Below are 25,000 nucleotides of genomic sequence, written 5' to 3' on the forward strand. Positions count from 1 at the left end.
CCAGCCTCATGATTTTCACTGGGCAGGTCCTGTTGAACATGAACCAATCAAATCAACTAACTAACCAGACATTGTAGGTTCGGATATATAAATAGTCAAAGTCATAAACACTTGCGTGCCTGGAGCAACGGATTCCATTGTGAAAGTCTGGCATGCACACTGTCAGTGGAATATACTCTATCCACTCTAGAAGTGCGGGTACAAATGTCTCCTTCCTCATCATTACCTGCCGAGTGTTGCACACAAAGTCTTTGCTCTCGTCACCCCAAACCCTCTGCGCTGCCACCACAAACACCAGCACGCGGAACACGAACACCATGGACAGCCAGATTCTCCCAAAGGCCGTGGAGTATTTATTGACTCCGCTCAGAAGACTCTCCAGCCCCGACCAGTTCATGCCTGCTGCTGCACTGGTACAGGAGGAAGAAACAGGAGCACCCTGCAAAAAAAGAAATGAAAGAATGTTTTTTTTCTCATAGCAACAATTATAGATATACAAAAATAATGTTCCATCAATTTAACTGAACTAAACTCAGTTATGGTGATAGAGTCAGAGGTTTGCTTGTTTGATTGAAGGTATGCAACAATTTTCCAAAAGACAGCAGATGCAAATAAGCATGTCATAAAAATCGTGACCTGCAAATGTACTGTTTGAGCTTGTGCTGGCTTGTAGTCATGAAATAAAATTGTGTGTTGTTGAAACTTGTGGTTTGTTTCAGCTCATATGGCTGCTTTGCATCTCATGCAAACGTGTGCGAAACAGATGTAAAATGTCTAATAATTTGCATGAATCTCTGATTCAATGGGGTGCCAATAGGGTGTCAGAAATTAAAATAATAAGGCCGAAGTGAAGTTGTAGGGCCATTGTCGATATTTATGCAGCTGCAATCAGTGCAAAAAACCTACGGTGACAGGTGAAATATCTCTAGTCATCCACAGGATGTATTTTCTATTCATTGGCTGAGGTGAAATGTATGTTGACTGGTGTACTTCCTAGCAAAGCCATTAGCCTGCTGTCTCTGTGGCCGCCTCTTATGTACACACAAGCTATCTAAAGCTAATTTTAAAGGTAGATATCTCTGTGCTAATTGTGTGCACGCCGCTGCTGAGCGTCAAATCTGTTTTTGTCCATTGCTTCCCTGTTTATCTGCTGCTGCTGAATGAACGCAGTGAATGGAGGAGGTCTATGTCTGTTGTGAATACTCTGTTGTTTCCTGCCCATGACTGTGTGGCTGAAGGTTTTGTTCCATGAAGTGCACGGGTTGTGTATAATGTGTGTGTGTGTGTGTTTGACAGAAGTTTGACAAAACTTTTTTTTGCCCCCACAGTGAATAAAGTGATCAACACACACACAGAAATAGAGAGGGACTAAATCCACATGGAAGCTCCGTCTGTACGTCTGCGTGGTTTCTGGTGCAGTGCAGGAGCCAACAGTGTTTAGAGAGGAATAAAATGTTTAAAGAAAAACAGGTGTGACTCAGCCCTGGGGGACTTTAACACTGTAAACTTTGGGTAAACGTAAGGTTTCTCTGAGCGCACAGGAAAATTCCAAAGGGAGTGTGAACCGGCACTATAACTCGACGTGCCTCTGGCGCTCATCTTCCGACGTAGATGCAGTAAAGTCTGTTTTCTGGGAAACATCAAGCGTGTGTAGAAGAGTTGAAACTTTTCAAGGAGCTACATTCCACAGTTGGTCTGCCTTAGAGTGGAATCTCCACACAGATTGAGGCATCGCTTTGAGTTTCCTGTGATTCCAGGGCGGATTGCTTAACATCTCACTCACTGGAGGTTAGAGTGAGTCATGGCAATAGGAAACTTTGCCTCACTGTCCCTTTTTTGTTTTAAACTCTCTTGGTGAGATGGTGATTTTTGTTATTTTGTTTTTCCTGTCATTGTTCTTACATTCATCTCACTGAGGCCTGAAAAGGAAAACCCCAGTACTGTAAACCAGCCTGTTTGTCCTGTATAGGACTTAGTTGTACCAAACATGAGCATCTGACAACCTGAAGTGAGGCAAAAATCAAAGAAAAGCAATCTTACCTTGTGCCAAAAACCAAAGTCAAACACCAAGACGTCCCCAATATATCCTGAAGGAAGTGAAATGAAGAAGGTACGAACTAGTTTCAGTTAGCTCCTGTTTTCTCTGTCTTTCCGTGTGTCTGCCTCAACTCTCTCGCCCTTCCCTCAGAAATCCTGCCAAACCAGATTCAGAGGCTGCGACGTCATCCAATAAACACACTTCTCTTCACATGCCCCGTCTTGTCATTTGGAAGGATTCAGGAAGACTCCACTCCCTGTGCGCTGCGTAAGTCAACACCTCATAAATAGGTAAAGAAATGCACACGTAAGGCTGCGCTGTGGAGGGACAGGTCTCATCCATCGCTGCCAGCAAACAAATGCCTGTGGTAGTGGTAGTGGTGTGGGTGGGTGTGTGTTAACAGAGAGAAAGATGCCACACCCTATGTGTAGGTTGTTGCTGGCCAAGAAGTCATGTAAATGACCTGATGTTAAGATACTGAAAGATACTGAAAAAATACACTCAAAAAGCTGTTGCATGTGTTAAAGTAAGTTAATAGTGTTAATAGTGTTAAATACACTCAATGCAACAGCATAGAATAAATACCTGAGGAATGTTTGGTAAGAGGCTGATTAACGGGTTTACTTTATACTGCTCCAGCAATGAGAAAATATTGGGACTGTTAACTTTTATAAACACATACTTGTGCATATGACACCCCAAACTCTTTATATAACAGGAACATTTTTTTATTTTATTTTTAAGTATCTCAGTTTTTGAAAACTCTTGACAATATTTATGGACTCCAGCCACAGCCACACTTGAGATGCATCGTGAGCTGTACGAACAGCAGATGGTAGCAAAGATCCACTACCATCAGCCAACAATTCTGCAGCTTGTAATTAGCGGAGCATACGGTCATACATTGCTCTAAATAAAAACAGACATGGAAGTGAAAGAACTGAGAGTTCTTGAATAAGGTGTTAGCCGCATGTCAATCATGCACAATTTTAAAAAATTACTAGATTTGCACTTGAATAATCACACACACATTCATTAAGCAGCCAAGCAACCCTAAGGGCAAAAAGTGGGTGGATATGGTAGCTGGTCAAATAATTAGTACTAGTGTATTGTGATTTTGGGGTTTCTTGTCATGAAAACAATGCCAAAAAATGAAAACAGAGAAAATGAAGGTAAAACTTTGATTAAAAAAAATACAATGCATTTTTTTCTTTTTTGTCTTACAATTTTTGATACAATAAAACAATTGTCTATATTTAAAAACAAACAAACAAACAAACAAAATATATAGAGTTTTCATATCACCTTCAACTCAAAGTTAAAAAACAAATTTGCCATAAAAAAATAGTCCTGTATCACTCTCGCCTAAACTTCCTCTGAGTTTTATTTTCTCAGACACAGGGCCGGAAGTAGGGCTCCGTATCGGCCAATCGACGCTTCTGTTCGTCATGTCTCGGTTCAGTCAGTAGAAGCGCCTGGATTTTTCGAGCACCTACTGTATTTTGTAAGTATTTAATGCGACTCTGGTTTGTTGACGCGTGGTGTAGAGGCTCCCACAGTCTGGCGAGGGAAGACGTCGAGCTGAAAGATCACACTGACGTCGCTGTTTTGGGAATATTATGGGGTCAGCCGGGGAAAAAAGAACACTCGGGCGAATATAGCTCCCCTTTAGCCTGAAGATGCTAACGCGTTAGCTCCGTCCGCGATACCGTTGACCTGTTTTTATGACCTAGCTGGCGAGGGGGGCTTTTCGTGACAGATGCCGTTGCTGATTAGTCCAGCAAGGTAGGCTCCAAAATAGCCAGTTGGCATTTGGTATCAAGCAACTTTGTTGTTTTTTTTGCTCCCTTCCGCGTTAAAATCGTTACCCCCGCTGCTTGCTAGCGGTTATGGCGAATCAGATCGTATCGCCTTTTATTTTTCTCAATTGCTTTGCTGTCAATTCACGTTGTTAGTCGATTAACGTATTATTGTGTATCCTGTTTCTCTTCGTCTGTTATGCGGTGCTTTTTATTTTTTATTTTTTTATATAACGTTACCATTAGCCGTGTTTAATTCGCGATTGGATTGCGATGCAGTCAAGCTACTGATGATTCAACACGTCACATTTTTCACAGCGGAAAGGCAACAGCGAAATCATCGTAAAATCACATAAATAGAAGAATACGCGCTGTCCTTACTTTCAGCTGGTTGCGAACGTTACCAGAAAGACACTTACGATTGACGGTAGCTGCGTAGCATTGCTGATTTGATAGTTTTAGTATTTGATAAATAAATAAATAAATAAATAAATAAATAAATGTAAACAATTAATTGGATTGCCTTCTCGAGACGTCATCTCGCTTTATTATTAATCACTATTTTTGTGCTTTTTACGCAGCCGGTTAGCAGCAAGCTAGCGGGCCGTTGTCAGCCAGGACCCAAGGGAGAAAAACCCCCACTAAGCAGCAACATCATCAATGGTGTGTCTACATCCAAGAGCCGTCACATTTTCCCATGTGCGCTCAATGAACCACCTCCTCAGCTGTCATCACAGTGAGTGTAACCCCGGCGACTCACTGGCAAGCTGTAGGCGCGCCGCATCACACCTGCGCACCTGCCCGCTCTGCTTCTCTTCAGGCTGCACCTGTATGGCGTTTGCGAGGCTCGGAGGGGAGTTCTGCCAAGCCCAGCACCTGCTCCTCATTGTGGACAAGTGAACGGGAGAGGCCTGCTGGTCGCCTACACTGCCATCAACGCGCACAGGTGTGTAGAGCGAGGAGAGGTTGCATCTTTGGTCAGCGACTGCGGAGGTTTAAATTGTTTTTTGTCAGACTCGGCAAACAAGGCACATCAGCGTCATTTTTAATTGTGCAAAATGTAGGGAGCAACTACGGTAAACCGCCTTTTCAAAAAAACAAGGAGTAAGACGTGCATTCATGGATGCTGCAATAGAACTTTTATTAGAACTCAATTAGAACACAGACATTGTTTCAATTCTCAGGCTAATGACATGTTTATTGTCACACTTTTCACTAATAGGAAGTGTCAAGTTGTTGCAAAGCAGCTTAACTGAATTAAAAGGCCTCATTGTTTCACTTTAAATTATGTGATTGAAGATTTTTCCAATTCACAATGCAATTTTTTTTTAATTGTGCCTCCTTTTATTCAATCCCTCTGTGAGATTTACCCAGATTGATGTATATAATAAAATCAACTGGTTTTTGAAATGTTTATACTGAAAATTCATTTTTGAAATTGTTCTTTGGCATTCCATTCTCTTGGGAGCAAAAATTAGAGATGCTCTGAAGTGTTGTTATGGCGTACATACTGTGTGCAGTATTGGGCTTAAGATATAAAATGTGTAACGTAACCATCTCTGTATGCTTTAGGTGTTTACTGCCATTCTGTCAACCCATATGCTGACAAGCCAACTGTCAGGCTGTCAACTCTGAGAGTGAGAGAAGCTTCAGTCTCATCCTGGGAGTTTCCTCTGAGCTCTTCCCCTCTGCTGCAACTCTGTTCTCTTCTTTGGACCGGTCTTATATGAATGGGCTGATAAATTTGAAAGTGAGGAAGAACATTTTTTTTTCGATCTTGTTGTTTTTCTATGGGACTCTAAATCTATTCTCCAACAACGTTTTGATGATGCCTCCATGCCAGATTAAGTTTTTATGCTTGCCAAGAAAAATCTAGATTTTCTTTTTTTGTCCCTTCTTTTCAAAGGAACAACAGTGACTGCTCCACGATTGAAACTAATAACATCAGTATTTATTAAATGCATTTACACAGGAATGCTTTTTGAAAATTAGAAGGCATCCAGTTGACTTCCTCTAAGGACTTGCAATTTCTATTCCTTGACGCACAGCGTATCCCTGATTTTTTTTCCCCCTTTTAATCAACGAAGCATTTTGAGTGTAAAAATGAGCCGTCCAGCCCCAGTAGAGATCACGTACGGCTGCCTGAGGTTCCTCATCACGCATAACCCCACCAACGCACAACTGGGAAAGTTTATTGAGGTAGAGTTCAGTCTAATAAGATAAGATAATTTTTTTTCTGTGTATTTAAGGGTGCAGTGAGTTTGTGACTAAAGTCGTGTTTTGGTGCAGGATCTCAAGGCCTTTGAAGTGAACACACTGGTTAGAGTGTGTGCTGCTACATATGACAAGACGCCAGTGGAACAAGAGGGCATACGTGTCCTGGTGAGTGACTCGCATCATGGAAGGCGTTTTTCATCCAGTTGTGTTTTAATCTGAGAGATGCAAAAGAGTCACAAGTCGGCCATGAACATATCTTAAAAGCTATTGTTAAATTAAATTGTTGTAATAACTGATCAATGACACTCTCCAATAACTGATATAGTGTCTAGCTGTGTGTTGTGTTTTGAATTGAAAACTCTTGCAACCAGTTGGTTTTTAGATGATAATAATTAATCCCCTTTCTCCAGGACTGGCCGTTTGACGATGGGTCCGCCCCTCCTGACCAGGTGGTTGATGACTGGCTGAACCTGCTGCAGGTGAAGTTCAGAGACAAGCCTGGCAGCTGCGTGGCTGTTCACTGTGTCGCTGGATTAGGACGGTTAGTTGGCCTTATTTATTTACCGGCTTTACCACGTGACAGATTTTGCTCCTCTCTTTGGAGCAAAACCTGTGACGCTGAAAGACTTTTGTTTGAAATACCTGGTCTTCCAAGTTCTCAAGCAGAATTTTAAATGTGTTGATTTTTATTTTTGCATGCGTTTAGCGCTCCGGTGCTTGTTGCCCTGGCTCTGCTGGAGTGTGGGATGGAATATGAGGATGCCGTGCACTTCATCAGACAGTAAGTGTCTTGTCTTCCCTGTACTGCTCTGTCCACCTCGTTCTTTTTTGTGTTGCTTCCTGCTTTGAGTGAAACCTTTTATTTCCTTCCAGGAGGCGTCGCGGAGCCTTTAACTCCAAGCAGCTGCTCTACCTGGAAAGCTACAAACCTAAACTGTGTCTGCGCTTCAAAGACGCCAACGGACAGAACTGCTGCATCCAGTAGGAACCTTCACTGAAGCTCCGAGTGATAATTTGATGCTAAATAGACACACAAATACCATACAGAAGTTAATGGAAGTTTTCATTTCAATATTCAAGAACCTGACATGAAGGTTCGGGACAGTGTATCTGTATAATAAGTTAACGGTCTGCTCCATGGACTTTAAACTGTGATGATGTAGCAAAAAAAAAGCCCATTGAGAGAGAAAAAAAAAACCACAAGTTAAACAGAGCTAATTTTAACTGCAAATCTCACTGTGAAGTCAAACCCACATAGTCCAAAGGTTCTTAGTTATCTGTAACAGGTGCAACAACAGTACACGCTCTTAATGTTAACATTTAAGCATAAAAAAAAAGTGAATGTTTTGTTTTTTGTTATTTCTCGTTCCGTGGCTCTGCTCTGCAGCTTGATGAGTAGATAGTTGTCGGTTTTTGCGCTTTGAGGGGCTTTTTTTTGGTGTTTTATTGCACACGAATAACCTCACAATCGTTGTCCGGTCATCACAACGTTGCACAGCTGACAAAGAAAGTCAAAAAACATCCAATGTTGACTTGAAAAAGTCATTGAAGTGGATTGAACACTAAACTTTTTTTTAAAGTCATAATCTCACTCTGAAAATGTGACGTCGGCTGCGTCAGACAAAAAAAAACACAATCCTAAGCTGTTGCACAGTGAGACACAACAGTCACAGCCAATGTGTGTGAAACTGCCCCTTTATAACCTCACCGACGCAGCCGTGCATTCATCAGAACGTGAATGTATTCCTCACGTGAAACTTCTGGTTTTGGTGGATTGTCCCCTCAGCAGCTGTTTGAAGGTCACCAGTGATTGAACCAATCAGCGTAGCTGCAGCCAATTGATCAGATCCCTCGCACGTGATTTTAATTGCGTCATACGGAATGGAGGTTCTGAAGGTGTTTTGTGGCATGTGACATACAGTGTGTCCAGAATGTGTAATGGTTGCAGCCCTCCATATAAATAAGCACACCGATCATGGTCGAGATGTATGTTGGTGTTACTTCACCATGGGGACAAAGTCTTTCCGAACCTCCTGCAACAGGACTGTGGAATCTGCTTGACCACCGAGGCCTCTGTGGCCACGTTCCCATTCCGTTTCCTCTTGCACACGCCTCTCTGTCTGGTCAGCTGCTGTGTTTGTACGATGCTGTTGTTTTTTTTGTGTAATTTTTTTTTTTGTAGCGTATATTTAAATTTGTTTTTTCCTGTTACCTATTTATACTTGTTATTTATTGATTCCACAGTGTTGATTAAGTGAAATGTCTGTCTGCCTGAAAAGAAACCTGTTAGTCTTCTTAGATAATTAAAGTGTTTAGTACTGCAATGGTGTGATTTTATTCTGACTTATTTCTATAAGTTCCGTCTCTTATTTTGAGTTGGGGAAATATTTGTTCGCCAGTTCAACCGTTACTATCGGTTCAAATAGGACAAACGCATAGTTATGATCAGACCTCATAGCTGCCCTACATGAGCCAGAGCCGACCTTGGTGAGCTGTGTGTGCGTGTGCGTGTTGCCTGCAGCAGTGGTGATGCGGTGTGAGTGTGAAGCACAGTGGCGTCACATGTAGCTGATGGATGGTTCAAGGTTGATTTGCTCTATTGACTGACCTGAGAGGAAGCACGCACATGAGCTAACTTTGAACAACGAACATTCTGGTGGTATATTAGATGAGTCCTATTTAGTTTTTCAGACTTTTAATATGTAAATGGACTCGTGAGTTAATGAGACAATCATAGATAAGAACAGTTGATCCTTAATAAGATTAATTGGGAGCGGGGAGAACAACTAAGCAGTTTTAGCTGAAAGTAATGTCCTCATACTAGCTGTGATATAATGTAATGTGGCCATATACACACTAGGGGGCGACAATGTCCTGCCACGCTCGCACGTGGAATTGTCTGATTAAAAGTTTATTTTTGACACATTTAATTTGGATCTTACAATATTGATCAGAAGTAGTTGCAGTTATGCGATGGCTATGTCAATAAAGCGATGACACCTCTGTAATCACTGAAAAACTCCATTCAATACAATAATAATACGAATAATGTCCCTGTATGCAGTAGTACTTTCCAATACGAAATTACAAACAACATCACAGAACACCCCAAAAAGCTAATGTTGCTAAAAAAAAAAAAAAAAAAGAATTGTTTCCATACACGCGCACGGCTATAGAGAGTAGAGCCGCACCTTTCTGCCGTTGGAGGGCGCTCTCGCTCAGACTACATATTTAATTAATACACCTTCGGCGGGATTCTTCGTGCCCGGGTTCCCGTCTATTAACGATTGTCCCGACAACACGTTCCGAGTCCGACACGGACTGAAGGGAACCTGCGAGGTGTTTACTGAGTGGAGGTCGAGGAGCAGCAGGAAGGAAGAAGAGGAGCGGGGGACACCGGCGGGTGGGGGCAGATGGCAGGGATGAGCGGGACGGTGACCCAGTTCAGCCGGCAGACAGGCTGCAGGCAGGCGGCGGCGACAGCGGCGGACCGCCCGCTGATCACCGGAGGAGCGAAAACCGGCGTTCTCGTGTGATGGAGGGAACAAAACCGACGATGGGTTCGGCTTTGTAGTGCTGCAGGAGTACGTTCCTCCCGTGTGTGTGTGTGTGTGTGTGTGTGTGTGTGTGTGTGTTTGTTTGAGAGGGGGGCGGCACAGCAGGAAGGAAGGAAGGAAGGAAGAGGGAGGGTCTGTGAGAGGAAAGTTGATAGAAGCAGGAGTTTTTCTCAGCATCTGGATCTGGATCTGGAGAGACAAGCAACAGCAACAGCACTCGTGGAAAAATACCTTAAACGGCGGGAGAGGAGGACCAAAGATCAAAGAAGAAGAAGAAGACAGGAAGTGGTTTCTTACTAACGGGACAGGAGGACTGACTTCGCGGAGATGTTACCGGTGAGTTTTCATTGACAACTTGAATTAAAACGGGGTGATATTTGCTTCGAGAGAACTGAGTAACACAACCAACTGGCGGCGATTCAGACGCAGTCGCATAGTTTCAAATTGAGCCGGTGAATGTAGTTGGAGAGGAGAAGAAAACTGCGCAGTAGGGGAAGGGGAAAAAAAACAAAAACTTTACCATACGTTTAAACAAAAGTGCCAAATTTGGAAAGTTTGGCGTATTTTTCCGCCCTATTAAATTATTAGTCAGCGAAACCAACCGACATGGTATTATTAATTAAGAGAGGAGTCACAACTTCTCTTGCGTCTTGACTGCAAATGTCAATGACCAACCAGAAGTTGCATTCACTGGGTGTATTTTTAAAAGCTGAGCTTTTAGACAGTTTCCTCCTTCAATTTTTTTTTTTTTTGTATTAATCCCTTATATTACAATATATGCTGGCCTTGTGACTTTGGCAGGTAATGTTGGCATAAAACCTCTTGTAATCTGTTTGAAATGAAAGCCTTATTCCATGCCGTTCAGACTTTAAAGTCGACGCTGTGCCTTCAAAGGTTCTCTCATACATACACACACGCACTGCACATGTGTAGCGAGGAATGCGAGCAAGGAATACGTACTCATCACCAGCAGTGTCTTATTCATTAACAGGGAATTTCATTTGGACTTTTATTTTGAAAGGTTTGATCAAAAGACTTGCTTTTCCTTCTCATGTGCTATCACAAGCGTACAGTGGTTTGGATTGAGAGGCCGTCACTTGTCTACTTGTGTGCTTTTTAAAGAGTAGTCGGTGTATTGTTTGGAATGTACTGATAATTTAAAGAACAAAACAACAGAATGTGGATGAAAATCTAACAGAATCAAACCTATCATATCCTGCCTTTCCTATTAATCCTTTAAAGATGAACCATTAACTTTTAAATTCCAGTAACTATCCTCCCCTCTGTTATGCTCTCTTCTTTGTGCCCCCTCCCAGCATACACACTAGCTGGGTTGGGCCACTGTCACATCCAGACAATACACTGAAGATATAGAGTCGTGTTTACTCCGAAGGGAGGGCGAAACGCTGAGAACACTTGTTCTCTTTGGCTCAGGCCTTCTTCTCTTCGTCCTTTCAGCGCTATGTCGAGTTTTACACCCGGCTATTGCGTGCATCATTCAGTGCTCGCTCCCACTGCAAAAGTTTTTGACTCATGCTGCCCTGAGCAGGTCTGTTTAATCATTTTACACAGCTGGGGAAACTGTATTGATCGGTTAAACTCACACACGGGCGCCTTGCGTGATACAGCAAATCTGAAACAGAGCCTGATATCAACCTGGCAGCGGCTCCCAAAACGTTCACCAACTGGCTCATAACTTGGAGGGCTGGCAGACGCTACCGCTGCTGCTCTCACTTGGCAAGACCATCGAAACAAATGCCACTTGTGGGTGGGTTGTTATGTTGTTGTTGTTTTTTGTGGGGGGTGGGGGGGTGGTAGCAATAGCAGTCTAATTTCATTCAGTACATTCACCCACGACATTTATTCTCCTTTCTGCATGTGCATTGTTCCATTGAGGTTAAAACTTCAGCTTTTACTTTTGTGATTTTCACTTGGTAATCATCATAAACTGCCACACATTCCGAGCAAAAATTCCATGATAGTATTTGCAATTGTGCACAGTTGGTAGGTAGTCGACACCTTTTTCCCTCCCGATGTTGGTGTGGCATAGTGGCCAGAACATTTAATTACACATAGTTTACAGCAGGAGTCGGCAACCTTTTTAGCACTGAGAGCTACTTCATGGGTCCAGAGTCATATGAAGGGCTACCTACCAAGTTTGGTAGACCCCCAAGGATTACTGCTTTAACACCCGGATCAGCAAGGTGAGCCGAGTAACAAGTCTGGATTTGGTCACAACAGCCAACAGGGGTCACCAGTGTGTCTGCTCTGTGGGGAAAAACAAAACAAAACAATGCAAAAAACTTTTTAAACGTTGGTTTTCTCAAACTGGGAGCTACGATTCAATCAGTTATTAAACCACAGAGAGTTAAAAAGTTGGTAGTACTTGCCAAAATGGCCTTAGCTAGGAATTGTGTGTATGTGTGTGTGTTTGAACAATCTCATGTGCATGTGGGGGAAAATAGACATGTTTTTTTTCCATGCAGAGTCAAATAGATTCCACCCTCCTCCCTCCCCCCCCCAAAATCACGTTTCAGAACGTGTCGCTAGGCTAGATATCGATGTGTTTCCACTGATGGCAAAAGCTTTACACACACACACACACACACACACACACACACACACACACACGGGGAGAAATAGAGTTTGCCGCTGCTTCAGAGTTGATTATTTCCCTCTCAATGAGCAGTGAGAGCTCGAGTTTCACCGGTCACATGCAGCTCCTGCGGAGACGTGCTGACTGATGTGTGTGCGTGTGTTTGGGTGTGTGTAGTGGGAGCTGGGGCGTCTGCAACGCAAATTACTTTCAGCTGTCACTTTGCTGCGTTGCGTGCGCGTGCGCGCGCACACACACACACACACACACACACACAAATGTGCCAGGAGCGAAGTCGGCGTTATTGCCGTTTATTTCTTTCCACTATCTTATTTTCCCTTTCGGAAGCTGAGCTCCTTTCACTAAACTGAGCTCAGCACAAAACCTCTCTGTTCTCTGTCTTCAGACGCCTTCGGATTCCCTCACAGGATTTTGCTCCCAAGGCTGACACTTGGCGTCAGCGAAATAAAGCTCCGCCAGTGTGACTTTGTTTGTAACTGTGTGGACTCCATTAGTGTAAACATCTCCTAAGCTCATTCCAGCGTTCAATCATCCCCAAATTCTTGCGATTAAAATGACAGCCGCGTCCCTAAATCTCGCTGTGGTGCAATACAGGCTCATGTTGCCGCCACCGAGCGCTGCTTCACACTGAAGCCTGTAAATCCCTCCTGTTTATTAGCAGTTGTCAGTCACCCTGAAGGAACAGTATCAGGGAGCTATTTCTTGCCGGGTGGCTAATGCTTTCCTAGCGCAGGCTGCTGTGCGGCCTGGGAAAAAGGAGGTCTTCTTACGCGGCGTTTTAAAAGGTGGCACTTTGCAGCAACCCCCCCCCCCCCCCCCCCCCCTTATGATGATTCATCTCCGACCACGCACAGAGAAATTAAATTAGGAATAACGTGGGCTCCCGCCAGCTGCTCCTCGTTAGCGTCGACTGCGCTGACGTCTCTTCAGGTGTCGTCCGAAACCTGAGAGGAGGAAGATGAGAAAGGCGCCGCAGTGGAATGTATGGGGAGGCTGCCATGGACATAATGGGACAGAGTGGACGTAGAAAACGTGTGTGACAGATGGAAGTGTTTCCGTCACCAAGGCACAGCAGGTAGCATATTACACCCCCGCGTCCCAGCAGTCCGCAGCACAAATCACAGGCCTCGGCTGGCGGGGGACGGCTCACAGTCGCGTCTGTTATGGTTTCTGAGGCGCTGAGACGGCGCCGCTGCCGGAGTGGAATTCGGCCCTCAGGAGGACCATCCACTTTTGGGAGGTGGACCACCCATTGAAACGTCCATTGTTGGCTTAATTCATGATTTCTGTATTGGTAAAAGCTTAACATAACGGCCATAAATACATAAATAAAAGTGTTCACTCAAAGTACCAATTCATCGAATATATAGAGATCAAAGGTCTTGCCCCCAGTTAGCTGCGGGAATGGACAATCCAGTTCGCCTTGACAGCGTGTTTCGTATGTAGGGTGAACGCTCGCGTTCCTCAAATAAACCAATGAAGTATCCAGGTTGGTCAGGCCCGAAATGGTGGCCCATTCATTTCAGTGAAGTTGCACACCCAGCGCATTCGGGGGAAAAGTTTTGGACTCCTGCATTAATGGGAACATAGAGCATGCGCAGTAGTCCCTTCCCATCATGCATCTGTAACTCACAAGATCTATTTGGCCAATCAGAACGATTCTGGAGAACGTCATGTACAGACATGTCAGGACGCAGCCAATCAGAATGAGCTCAGACACAGCATGTAGGACTTCGTGACGTACGCTTTTTTAAACGACTGAAAGACCCTAACTGAAATTGCTGTTAATCGCGCTTTCAGGTCACAGTCGTCCTGTCAGCCGTTTTAAAGGCATTTTATTTTTGTATTGCAGTTAATGGGAAAAATGCTTTTTGGGCCCATGGGATTTTTTTTCTGCACTACCTCGAGTGGCCACTGGGAAAAATCGTCGTACTGCTATATTGCCAGTCTGGCATACAGTTCTTATAATACATCCATGAGGTTGGTGCTCGCAGGTTCACTGGCACCTCGGGAGAGGGAGGGTACGGAGTCCCTAGGGGGACTTAAGCGAAAGAGCGCTGCACTCTAAAATGTAACCACTTGATGTCGCTGTTTCTTCTTAAAAATCTCCAAATATTACACGCTTAACGTTTAAAACGAGACTCTTGGACGCCGCCGCCGCTGGGAAATCTGCATCCCTCCTCGGCCGTGTTGTCGGTTGTATTTCACTGGGGCATCTGTGTGGCATAGATTGCAAAGCCACTGTGAGGAATAATCTGTTGGGGAAGATTTACTGAAGCACACGCGCATTTATGTGTGCGTGTGTGCATCGACGACCGACTTGTCCAGAACTGGCACGTGCAGAGGAGATGAGGAGCAAAGATGGTGACGGACAAACTGGAGTGTCTCAGTTTTGTGTTTTTCAGCGGGACGGTTCGACTCTCAGTGTCTCTGCACAGCCCAGCGATTTTCTGTCGATTCGTCGCGGCACATGCATCAAACATGTGACCTCGCGAGTTTGTACCTTCCCTGTCCTCTCAGTCCTCTCAGTGTGTGTGTGTGTGTGTGTGTGTGTGTGTGTGTGTGTGCAGTCATGCTTGCAGCCTCTGTTATCTTTCCACCCCTCCAGCGTCACCAGGGCCGCTGCTGCTGGACAGCTTCAGCCCACACCACACTCAACCCCCCCACCACCTTCCCAGACTGCCAGGACAGCCAATAGAGGACATCGGGTATTTTTAGCCGAAAATTAGCGGCGATGGATGGAAATGATCATGTGCGGGCTCCGTGCAACCCATCCCCTCCCCCCGCCGGCCGTGTTTATCCTCCTGGGTCTTTTACGGTAATTAGGAGTAAAGTTCCTGCAAGTTCTTACAAAACAAATGGAAGCGCAACGATGACGCTGAGAGAAGAAAGAGAAGCTCCGTGTGACATAATTAGACCGTGCATGGTGCCTGTTGATGAATTTGTAAAAGGAGGCCCGGGGTCACGACCCCGTGTGACCCGGTCGGCTCCGGACTGCGGCTCCGCTGGACTCTGAGGACTCTTAAAAAGAAAAACGGGGATGTCGGGGGTGGTTGGTTCCAGCGTCGGTATGCGAGGGTCCTGTTGGACAGTCCTGCCATTGAATTCTTTGGCTAACCCAAGAAGTCGTCGCCGAGTTAATCACGTGCGACGTGGAGACGTTTCGCGGAGCTGCCCGTGTTTGTGTCGTTCATCTTGTTGCTGCGAGACTTTTTTCTTTGTCTCATTCTGACAGTTCATTAGGGCTGCGTGGATATTTTAGACGCTCCGGTGGGGGATGAGAACAGCTCTCTCCAGCCTCGGCCACGGCCACGGCCTGTAAAAAAAGTTAAGTTGGGCGTAAAAGGTTGAGTTTGCCCTTTTTTTTGGTTTCGAGGGATGAATCTTTCCAGCTATCAAAACAGAAGAGCCTCTTAGTTTTTTTTTTGTGCCCGTTGGACGTCAGGCCCGCTGACAGTCCCCAGATTCCTTTTTATCTCCCATCATCCTCAGCGAGCGCCTCCCCCTCATACCTACTGAAAGACGACCCTCCCTCTCCCTCACCTCCCACCCCCTCCCCTCCTCCTCACTGACACACACTCTCACTTTTACCGCTTTTACGTTCGCGGTTCACCCTCACACTTGTCAAGCGCCTTCCTCCTCGTACCGTCGGCACACAGACGTGCGCGCGCCTCGGCGTGCGTTTCCTTCCCCCGCCGCGAATGTTTGTCCCCGATGAAGCGCTTCTTGGGGCTGCTGCTGGAGCGACTGGCGTCCGCGTCGAAGAGCCTCAGGTTGGAAAAATGCTGGAAGCAGAAGAAGCTGAAAGGCAGGAAGACGGCGGTGAGTGACAGGAAGTGGCGGGCAGATTCGCGCTCAGCGTTCTGGCTTCCTTTTTTTTTGTGTAATGTGGATGCAGGGTCACAGGGTCACGGGAGCTTTGTGTGTTTGTCTCTCTTCGCCGTCGTAACACAACAGAGATAAAAGTTTTGGCGTTTCGCACCGAACCAAAGACGACTCCGCTGTTTGTCACTTCGTCCACGCACGCAACAGCAGCGTCTCGTCTTCCCTCTTCCCTAAATAGCTCGCCGTTACCCCCGTCCAGCGCCACAGGCATTCGGGATCCACCGCTCAAGCCGGCGCGTGCCTCGCCGCTCACAGACGCAACTCTGACCTCTCCCTCTTAATTATTGCGCGTTTGGCAGTTTGCCGTCGATTCGAGCAGACGTGAGAGCTGTTCGGTGACAATCCGACCTTCTCTGATGTCGCCGTTGGAGCCACAACCACCGCTGGGTGAGAGTGCGCTGGAGACATTTTAATTTGATTTGCAAGCCTTCAGTCTGGTCGTTCCGCCCCTCCCAGTGGAAAGTCGGACAGAGTTTCTGACTTGACAGAATAGGTCCACTTTAAATGGGTAATAAACCCATGTCATCTTTCGCCAGTCTGAAAAGTCTGAAGGGAGACTCCGCCCTGTCTCCGTCGGCTCTCGTGGTGTCATCTGTGTGTCCGTGATGCTCGGTAGTCCAGTTCCCTGAAAAGTCTGAGGCGCCACTGCCAACAGGGATGATCGGCCGCTGCCAAAAATATTAGCAACTCCGACCCACTGCAGCAGTCACGTCATTGGTGTTGTGTGAAAATGGTTCATCTCCCAACCGTGGATCATTTTGTGTCATAACTGTTGAGATTGTGTATTTATAGCAAATACTTGCAAATGCGTGTTCGCGGAAAGTTTGTAAATATTTTGCGGATTAGGGGGGGGGGAAAAACGCTTGCCGGGGTGTCCATTGGTTTGCTTTAAATGGTTTAGGGGTGGGCGTGGTGGTGGAGGTGGCGGGGGTGATGCTCCACCTTGCTGTGGTGCGTGTACGTGTGTTTACGCCACGCGTGTTTGAGTGAGCGCCTCTAATCCGAGCTTTAGAGAATGTGTCCCCGCTCGGGGGCCGTCTGCATGCGACCGCAGATTACTGCACATGATCTGGGACAGGTGTGTAGAAAAGTGTGGATTAGTGGAGTGCAGTATGTATTTTGAGAGTGAGCACGACGAACAATCTCCTCTGTGTGTGTGTGTGTGTGTGTGTGTGAAGCAAAACTGAGCATTGAGATTAAAAGTGTATCTGTATCCGCGTGTGTGTGTGTGTGTGTGTGTGTGTGTGTGTGTGTGTGTGTGTGTGTGTGTGTGTGTGTGTGTGTGTGTGTATAAAGCAAGACTGAACATTGAGATTAAAAAGTGTATCTGTATCTGAGTGTGTGTGAGTGTGTGTGTGTGTGTGTGTGTGTGTGTGTGTGTGTGTGTGGCCTGTTGCTTGGTTTGCGCGCTCCTATCCCAGATTACCCTAAATTTATCTTTCTGCTGCCAACGGACCGTGTGACATCACGAGCAGCGCCCCAGTGACATCACCGTCGATCACACAGGATGTCCTCCTCTGATTGCTATTTAATCTTTTGGCTGCAGAATTTTTGAGGATTTGATAATAACAAAGAGAGAGAGAGAGAGAGAGAAATTCCAGGAGGGATTATAACGTACGATCAAGCGAACCTGATTTCTGCAGCTTAGGATGGCTGTTGCACGCTTTTTTTTTTAAAGGTATATAGCCGAGCAGTAGGGTTGTTTTTTTTTTTGTTTTTTTTTTGAAAGCCTAGGACCAACCTAAAACCACTTCTAAATTGGATCTTGGCGTGATGTATGTGCGTGAGTCCAGGCAGGAGATCTCAGCGATTGCGGCTCCGCCCCTCGGGGTTGACAGAATTGTGGTCTGGTGGAGGTCAAGATGTTGATTGTGTTGTCCCCCTCGCAGGTGATCCTGACGGTGTACCTCAATGACACCCAGCAGATGCTCACCGAGGTCCCCATCACACCGGCAACCAGAGTGATCGATGTGGTGGAGTACTGCAAGGAAGCCGGCGAGGGGGAGTGCCACCTGGCCGAGGTGTGGAACGGCCACGGTGAGTCTGTCGGGTCGAACCCCCGGCCTCTGAGGAAAGAACCCCCACCCCCCTCCAAAAACAGGAAAAACCACATGACTTGGCAAAGTCTGAGTGTGCGCCAAGACAACACACTGTTGCGGAAATCCTCCCTTTGTGATGTCAAAGAGGGCATCACACCTATGGTGTTGGCTCCGCCCTCTCAGACCATCTTCATTTTTAGCAGGAGGCTGTCAACACAGCGCGAAACATGCTGCTTTGAAACACATAGAGAGAAGTTCCATGATTCTCCAGGAATTACCTGGAACAGACATACATGATGTAGACTTGTAAAAACTTGACCATATATTACCGTTGTGTATATATATATATATACATATACTACCCAGGTACTACCCAGGTGTTACCCAGGTACTACCCAGAAAATTTGAATATCCTGAAAAGGTTGTTGTATTTATGCAATTCAACTTAAAAGGTGAATTTGACATATTATATAAAGGAATATTATGCAAATCAATATATTTCAATGTTTTTATTCCTTTGGATTTTGCTGATCAGGTCTTGCAGCTTAAAAAAAACTCAAATTCAAAAACTCAGAAAATTAGTTTGTGGGTTTGTGGTTTTAATAAGCTGAAAATCTTAATAATCAAAGTTACAACAAGGAACTGCTTGAGATATATACATATATATATATATGTGTATATATATATATATATATATATATATACATGTATGTATGTATGTATGTATATACCCATATAAACACACAAACAAACTCTCGCGCACACACACACACACACACACACACACACACACACACACACACACACACACACACACACACAGAAAAAGTCTTCTCACCCGCCTTCTCAAGGATAATGACGGAGTGGCCGCGACCTACATCTCTGGCTTTCAAGCTAATAATCAAAAGAAAGTGCGACCTCTATCATCACAGCCACCAGCGGCTGAAATCAATGGGGAGTGAAGAGCCGGGGGTGCAAGCGCGCCATTGTGAGCGTGAATAGGCGGCCGCATCACGTGCACCTGCCGAGAGCCCCAGTGTCCATTAAAGCCGTGGCGTCGTCCATTCATCCCTGGTGGCAGCAGAGTGTGTGTGCGTGTGTGTGCGTGTGTGAGACAGAGAATGCGAGGCCAACTATAAATGGCTCCAATACTGTAACGGCGTCTCGGAGGGTGACACCGCGAGGCACATCCCATAATAAATGGTGCTGCTGTGAGATGACGAGAGGCCGTGTCTGCAGGCCACAGCTGGCCTCATGACCACTCTTACGTCTGTGTGTGTGTGTGTGTGTGTGTGTGTGTGTGTGTGTGTGTGTGTGTGTGTGTGTGTGTGTGTATTCTTAGCCCCAGTGTTTTATTTTGCCAGGAGGAAAATTGTGTTCAAAACAGAACAAAGACCGGGAACATTCCCCTTCTCACCTCTTGGCCCCGTTTCGTCATATTGATGTTAAAATATTAATAAACATAGTTAACATAAATACACTTTTGCAGCCTTTGGCAGTGTAAAGCACTGATTTTCACTGCCTCCACCTCCGGAGTTTGCAGGAGGCAAATCATGCATTAATTTTTTTATTACAGTTTTTCTTCTTTTTTTTTGTTTTAATATTTTCTTCTCATTTCAACTTAGTGTAAGACTCATTTTTTTTATCTTTACACATTTCTTTCTTTTTTGTTACTGATTGCTAAATATTTTCTTTATCTTTTATAACTATATTTTAACTATATATTATTTTATTATTATTAGTAGTAGTAGTAGTCATAGTAGAACTATAGCATACATTAATTATTGCTATGTTTTGGATTTGTGGCCTTCGTCTTTGCTATTGGTCCATTGTGTATTCACATTAAAACATTTCTTTTCATCTATTAGCTAAGGTGAAAAATAATAATTGGAGGTTGTGCTGTGCCGTGTTCAGAGCGGGCTCTCCCTCTGGACCTGCCGCTGATGGACCTCCTCCAGCAGTGGGGCACCCGGAGGCCGGAGGTCAGCTTCTACCTGAGACACTGCCCCCCCTGGACGCAAGGTGCAGTGACGCCCGCACACACAAACACTCACACACGCACGCTAGCTTGATTCGCTTCCGATCGAACAAACGTCCTGCGTATATGTGTCATGGCGGCGTCAGAGCCGGTGGCCCTCTGCAGGTTTAGAGGTGAGGTCACGGGCTCAGCAGGTAATTAGCCAGATAAGGTGATTAGAGTTACATAACACCAACAGGGCAAAGGAGAAGGGGAGGGTGTGGTGGGGGGTAACGGAGTAACAAGGACGTTCAACAGACAATGTAGCGGTGATGCTGCACAGAGCTGCTGGCGTGTTCCTCTGCACCCGCAGCTCTGAGCAGCAGCAGCAGCAGCAGCAGCAGCAGCAGCAGCAGCAGCAGCAGCAGCAGCAGCGGTGGCTGTGACATAACGCCGCAGCGCTGCCTCCTGAGGCCGGTGTTTGTGTTCGCTCCCTGTGGGGACAGAGCAACTTTACCACCTGCTGGTGTGCTCGCCACGTTATCTCCCTCCTCGTTACAAGAAAAGCCTTAATTATCATTCACAACAATCTCATTATAATTGTTTTCCCGCGAGCTGGGAAAACTATTTATTTATTTATTTTTATTTTTTTCAAACTTGCTCAGGCTTTGAGTTTGTTGAGCCTACGTATCTGATTTGGTCCTGCAAAAAACGTTGAAAAATGTTGTATAAGTAGATAGATAATTAAACAATGATAATAATAATAATAAGTGTTATTATTATCATTATAGAAAAAACACACAAATTGACCATCTTTTCTGACTGATAATTATAGTTATCACGCCCATTCATGTTGTTGTTTGTTATTCACTCTGTCTGTCTGTTAATGTCGCTGTGCTGTTAATGTCACTGTATTGTCCTATTGCACAATAACAAAAAAAAAGCAAAACAAAAAAATATATGGTTCTGCACTGAAGCAGATGAGGCTCCATCCAGCGTGGGCACATGTGACTCGGAGTGTTGGAGTGGCATCATTAATGCTGCTGTCACCTCGGTCGGCTTCTCACCTGTTCCCACTAAACTGGGCCTTGGACACCATGCAGTTTCTGTCCTCCCGGCCTAATTACGCGTCATTTGCTCCCTCTGAGCCTCCAGCGGAAATCACCTGGATCTCAGTATCTCACACCACTTTTCACCGCATCGCCAAATAATCACCCCTGTGACGGGGTTCTTTTTTTTTCTTCTTCTACTTCTTCTTCTTCTTCTTGGGATGCAGAAGTGATAGCTATCTTGTCACGAGGGACTCTCTCTCTCTCTCCTTCCTGCCACATGCTAATGAGGAGTAATAACAGCTCCAGCCGGCCAGACGGCGCGAGAGTGGCTGGTTTCTTCGGCTTGACCGGACGCTGGGAGCTGAATTTTCTGCTCTATTGACTGGAGGCGCGACACGCAGCGGACTGGGATTAGCCCAGATTTAGCCTGTCTGGTCTTAGCGGCATTACTACCAGCGATGCTATTTATAGATTCAAACTCGGCGGGAAAACTCGCAGAGGTGAGCGTCGGCGAAATGGGTGAAAGGTGGCTGCCGCGTGCGTGTCCCTCGTCTTTCAATGCGGAGAATTTTGGCAATCGGTGCGCGGGGGGGAAAGTGACTCCTTGACCGAAAAGCGCTCCGTCGCCTTGACGCCGCCGCTCGTCCCCCGCATGCATCCCGGTGAACTGAGTTGGATGTCAGGCTCCAGAAGGATTCCTCCTCCTTGGAGCTGCGACGGTTTCACTTTACGTGAACGATCCAAACATCAGATAAGACCATTTGCTTTTGTTTCATTTTCAATTGCCATTAAAGCAACATGATGTGTTTTCTACATATCCCTCATACAAAAAGTTTGCCCACCCCTGAGTTAGGTGCACAGAAGACACCTCCACCCTCATAAGCCCTGCTCTCATCCTCATTTCTTCATTGACCCGGCTGCATTTGTAGGCGTCGGCATCTTCAACATCCTTAAAGGGAGCAAAGGGGGATTTACAGGATCGACAAGGAACAAACCTGCAGACAAGACACGTTATGACATTTTGCTAAATAAAAGCTAAACACTCAAATTATCACCACAACGTGTTTTATTCTTCTGTCTGCAAAGGTGATGTGGAGGTTTACTTCACACGCACCGGAACGCCCTCAGCGCGCCTCTTCCTGGGCTCTGCGTTTGTTTAATTTCACTGGTCAGATGTATAATTATATTTCTTTCCTGTGCAGGAAGCCTCCAGCCGCTGGAGCAAAGCTGGACCACAGGAGCTGCAGACAGTGTGGCAGACAGGGTAGGTGGCGCGCGCGCGCGCATGCACACACGCACACACACACACACACACACACACACACACTATAATGTAAACCACGCTGGGCTGCAGAATCAGAAGCTGTTGCCTTTTTCACCCCCGGACGTCACCCATTGGCTGGCTTCAATTCATCACCATCTGAAAATGATTCTGATTGGAGGTTGTTCAAGGTGAGACAACTGCTCAGACTTTGGAAGCTCGTTGATCCCGCTGCCTCGCAAGGTTGCGTACGACCACGCGGCTGCAGAGAGCCTCGGTGTGTTGCACCACCTCTGCAGTGTAACTGCAACTGTGTGTTTAAAGTGAAAACCCATAAAGACTGCCGGCGTATGGAACGAAATCAGAAAGGGTGAAAGGGAATGTGTGTGAAGAACAAAGGTGATCTACCGAGTGCTTGACAAAAGAGGGAAAACTCCTGAAATTTGAAAATCTGCAACCTATTACTCTACCAGCGCATAACAACCTCGGCGCCGTTGAATAAACTCTAGATTCTCGGTTCACCGTTTTTCTTTTTTAATCCCACAGTAAAATCTTTTATTTGTGTGCAAACCCTCTCATCAGGCTCAAGTGGCAGTCGCGACTTTGATCTGTGAAAATCCCCCTAATTTATCTAAAACCAGGCAAAAATTACACCGTAAACAGGCTGCCCTTTTTTCGGTGGTTGTTGTAAATCCATATTTATGTTTAAATAAAATTTAAAAAAAATAAATAAATAAAAAATGACGGGAGAAACAAAGTGGCCCCTTTTGTCCCGCTGCCGCCGCGTGAGTCAGTTGCATTAGAGCGACCGTGTTTTTGCTTCGCGCCAGTCAAAATACTGAGTCACAGGGCCCAAAGGAGCAGGTGAGGTCACGCTGGACGCTTCTAATTTGGGGAGGATTTTTACCAACCTGTGGGCTCCTGCGCTGCTGTGACACCATCCGTTTGTGTAAACGATGGTTAGCAGTCACCAGCCTGATGTGTGTGCGCGCGTGCGTGCGTGCGTGTGGTCAGTCAGTGAAGGTAGGATTAGCTCGGTCCCATGACATAACGAGGCTAAGAGGATTGTTAGCGAGCCAAACTACTCCTCCTCCTTCCTCCTCCTTTCTTCCTCCTTTCTCCTCCCTCCTCCTCTCCCTCTCGCCTCCTTCACACTCGCCCGTGGGCATCGGTCTTCTCCGGACGTCCTGCCGTTTGGTTTCCGAGCGACGAGAGAGCGGAAAGAGTCAGAGGGGCGAGGCGGGAGCGTGGCGGTGAGTCCTGGAGATGATGTGCTTTTTGTTTCTGAAGGCGTGTGTGTGTGTGTGTGTGTGTGTGTGTGTAAGAGAACAATTCCCAGTTGGCGTGTCGAGCTCAAACAAGTGAGTGTGTGTGTATGCGTGTTTGCATTTTCAAGTCTTCTTCCCACCTTCCTCCTCAGTCAGCCTTTCATGCATAATAGAACTGTTGCAAGGCTGAACAAAGAGGTTCAGATCTGAGGTGACTGGGAAGTCGGTCTGTGTGTGTGTGTGTGTGTGTGTGTGCATGTTCAGAAAGTTTTTCTCCAGCTTAGTTCCCGATTTAAATTCACACACACACACACAGACGGCCCCTGTTTCAGGGCTGTGTCATGTGTTAGGTGGGTGGGGGTGCGGGGGGAACCCTGCCCATGTGTTACTGCGTGTGTTTTAGAAAAAAAAAAACATTGGTTCATGTCTTTTATGCTGTTAGAATCTTATTATAGATGTATGATATATAAGAATTTTATTTGAAAAATATTCACTTTGGTTTTTGTCTCTGTGTATATTTACTTTAAATTCGACCAAATTTGATCGAGGCCTTTAGACCTAATTTTTCTCAATGACAGTCGTTAATTTGAGTCATTTGCAACCATATTGGTTTCCCCCTGCTGCCCAATCTGTAAAATGCAGTTTTGGCACGTTTTAAAACCTGGAAGCTCCTTCTGATGTTTTTACACAGTCTAAAGTGGTAAACGTTGCATGGCTAACGCCAGCTAGCTAGCTAACTACTTACCTTTCTAAAGCAAAAAGGCGGCCAATGAATGAGCAGTCTCTTCACTTTGGAAATTTAGTAAACTGCTATACTCTATACTATTGTCGGCCCCTTTTGTGAGTGATCATGCAGTCCGAGGCGGACGAGTGCCAGCCGCTACACCCCCAGTCGACGGCGCGGTGGTGTGTGATATATTAAGACGTCGGGTGTTGGTGTGACTCCTGACCAAACACACATGTCAGGGCTGGTGTTTACCAGGATCAAGATGAATATTTTTTGCCGCGTATCACCGCTAGAAATACCTCTGCGGGTTATTTGATAGCCTCGGTCAAAAGTACATTCGAACAGCCGATCGAGCTAAAAACGTCCCCGCGGTTTTGTCCACTGGTTCTCAACTGGTGGAGTCTCAGGACCCTTATGTTTTTTTTCTTATCATGAAGTCGCGACCCAAGTTTATTCCACGAAAATGAAAACACTAGCCCACTTTCTATCATGTTTAGTAAATAAATTGTTGAACTTATTGAATTGAATTGTGCTTGCTGCAAAATAAATGCCCCCAACATTTTCTCTATAAATATATATATTT

General features: G+C 45.6%; 3 protein-coding genes across 12 annotated transcripts in view; 2 read left to right on the plus strand and 1 right to left on the minus strand.

Annotated features, from left to right (window-relative positions):
* gjb9a (gap junction protein beta 9a) overlaps nucleotides 1-2,388 on the minus strand; it is a 4,072-nt gene extending 1,684 nt beyond the window's left edge. The window contains exons 1-2 of the mRNA XM_076023410.1: nucleotides 2,041-2,388; nucleotides 227-439 (exon numbers count right to left, since the gene is read on the minus strand). Of these exons, the coding sequence (XP_075879525.1) occupies nucleotides 227-397 (171 nt within the window). The 5' untranslated portion in view covers nucleotides 398-439; nucleotides 2,041-2,388. The remainder of the gene's footprint in view (nucleotides 1-226; nucleotides 440-2,040) is intronic.
* Nucleotides 2,389-3,394: 1,006 nt separating this feature from the next.
* On the plus strand, nucleotides 3,395-8,378 carry ptp4a2a (protein tyrosine phosphatase 4A2a). Its single transcript, XM_076023427.1, has 9 exons — nucleotides 3,395-3,542; nucleotides 4,419-4,573; nucleotides 4,658-4,783; nucleotides 5,410-5,587; nucleotides 5,925-6,036; nucleotides 6,127-6,219; nucleotides 6,465-6,595; nucleotides 6,761-6,835; nucleotides 6,928-8,378. The coding sequence occupies exons 5-9, from the start codon at nucleotides 5,941-5,943 to the stop codon at nucleotides 7,037-7,039; spliced, it is 507 nt and encodes a 168-aa protein (XP_075879542.1). The 5' UTR covers nucleotides 3,395-3,542; nucleotides 4,419-4,573; nucleotides 4,658-4,783; nucleotides 5,410-5,587; nucleotides 5,925-5,940; the 3' UTR covers nucleotides 7,040-8,378.
* An 863-nt stretch (nucleotides 8,379-9,241) lies between these two features.
* LOC142886348 (apoptosis-stimulating of p53 protein 1-like) overlaps nucleotides 9,242-25,000 on the plus strand; it is a 36,817-nt gene continuing 21,058 nt past the window's right edge. For 3 of the 10 annotated variants that reach the window (XM_076023411.1, XM_076023413.1, XM_076023414.1), the window contains exons 1-4: nucleotides 15,847-16,050; nucleotides 18,003-18,150; nucleotides 20,067-20,174; nucleotides 22,364-22,425. In XM_076023411.1, the coding sequence (XP_075879526.1) occupies nucleotides 15,943-16,050; nucleotides 18,003-18,150; nucleotides 20,067-20,174; nucleotides 22,364-22,425 (426 nt within the window). In that variant the 5' untranslated portion in view covers nucleotides 15,847-15,942. Of the gene's footprint in view, nucleotides 9,948-15,846; nucleotides 16,051-18,002; nucleotides 18,151-20,066; nucleotides 20,175-22,176; nucleotides 22,248-22,363; nucleotides 22,426-25,000 lie in introns of those variants that run through there. The other 7 variants (XM_076023420.1, XM_076023421.1, XM_076023412.1 and 4 more) reach the window with 5 other exon arrangements.

The sequence above is a fragment of the Nelusetta ayraudi genome, unplaced genomic scaffold (assembly GCF_046127955.1).
Source record: "Nelusetta ayraudi isolate G7.1 ecotype Tasmania unplaced genomic scaffold, CSIRO-AGI_Nayr_v1 ptg000015l, whole genome shotgun sequence".
Classification (NCBI taxonomy): Eukaryota; Metazoa; Chordata; class Actinopteri; order Tetraodontiformes; family Monacanthidae; genus Nelusetta; species Nelusetta ayraudi.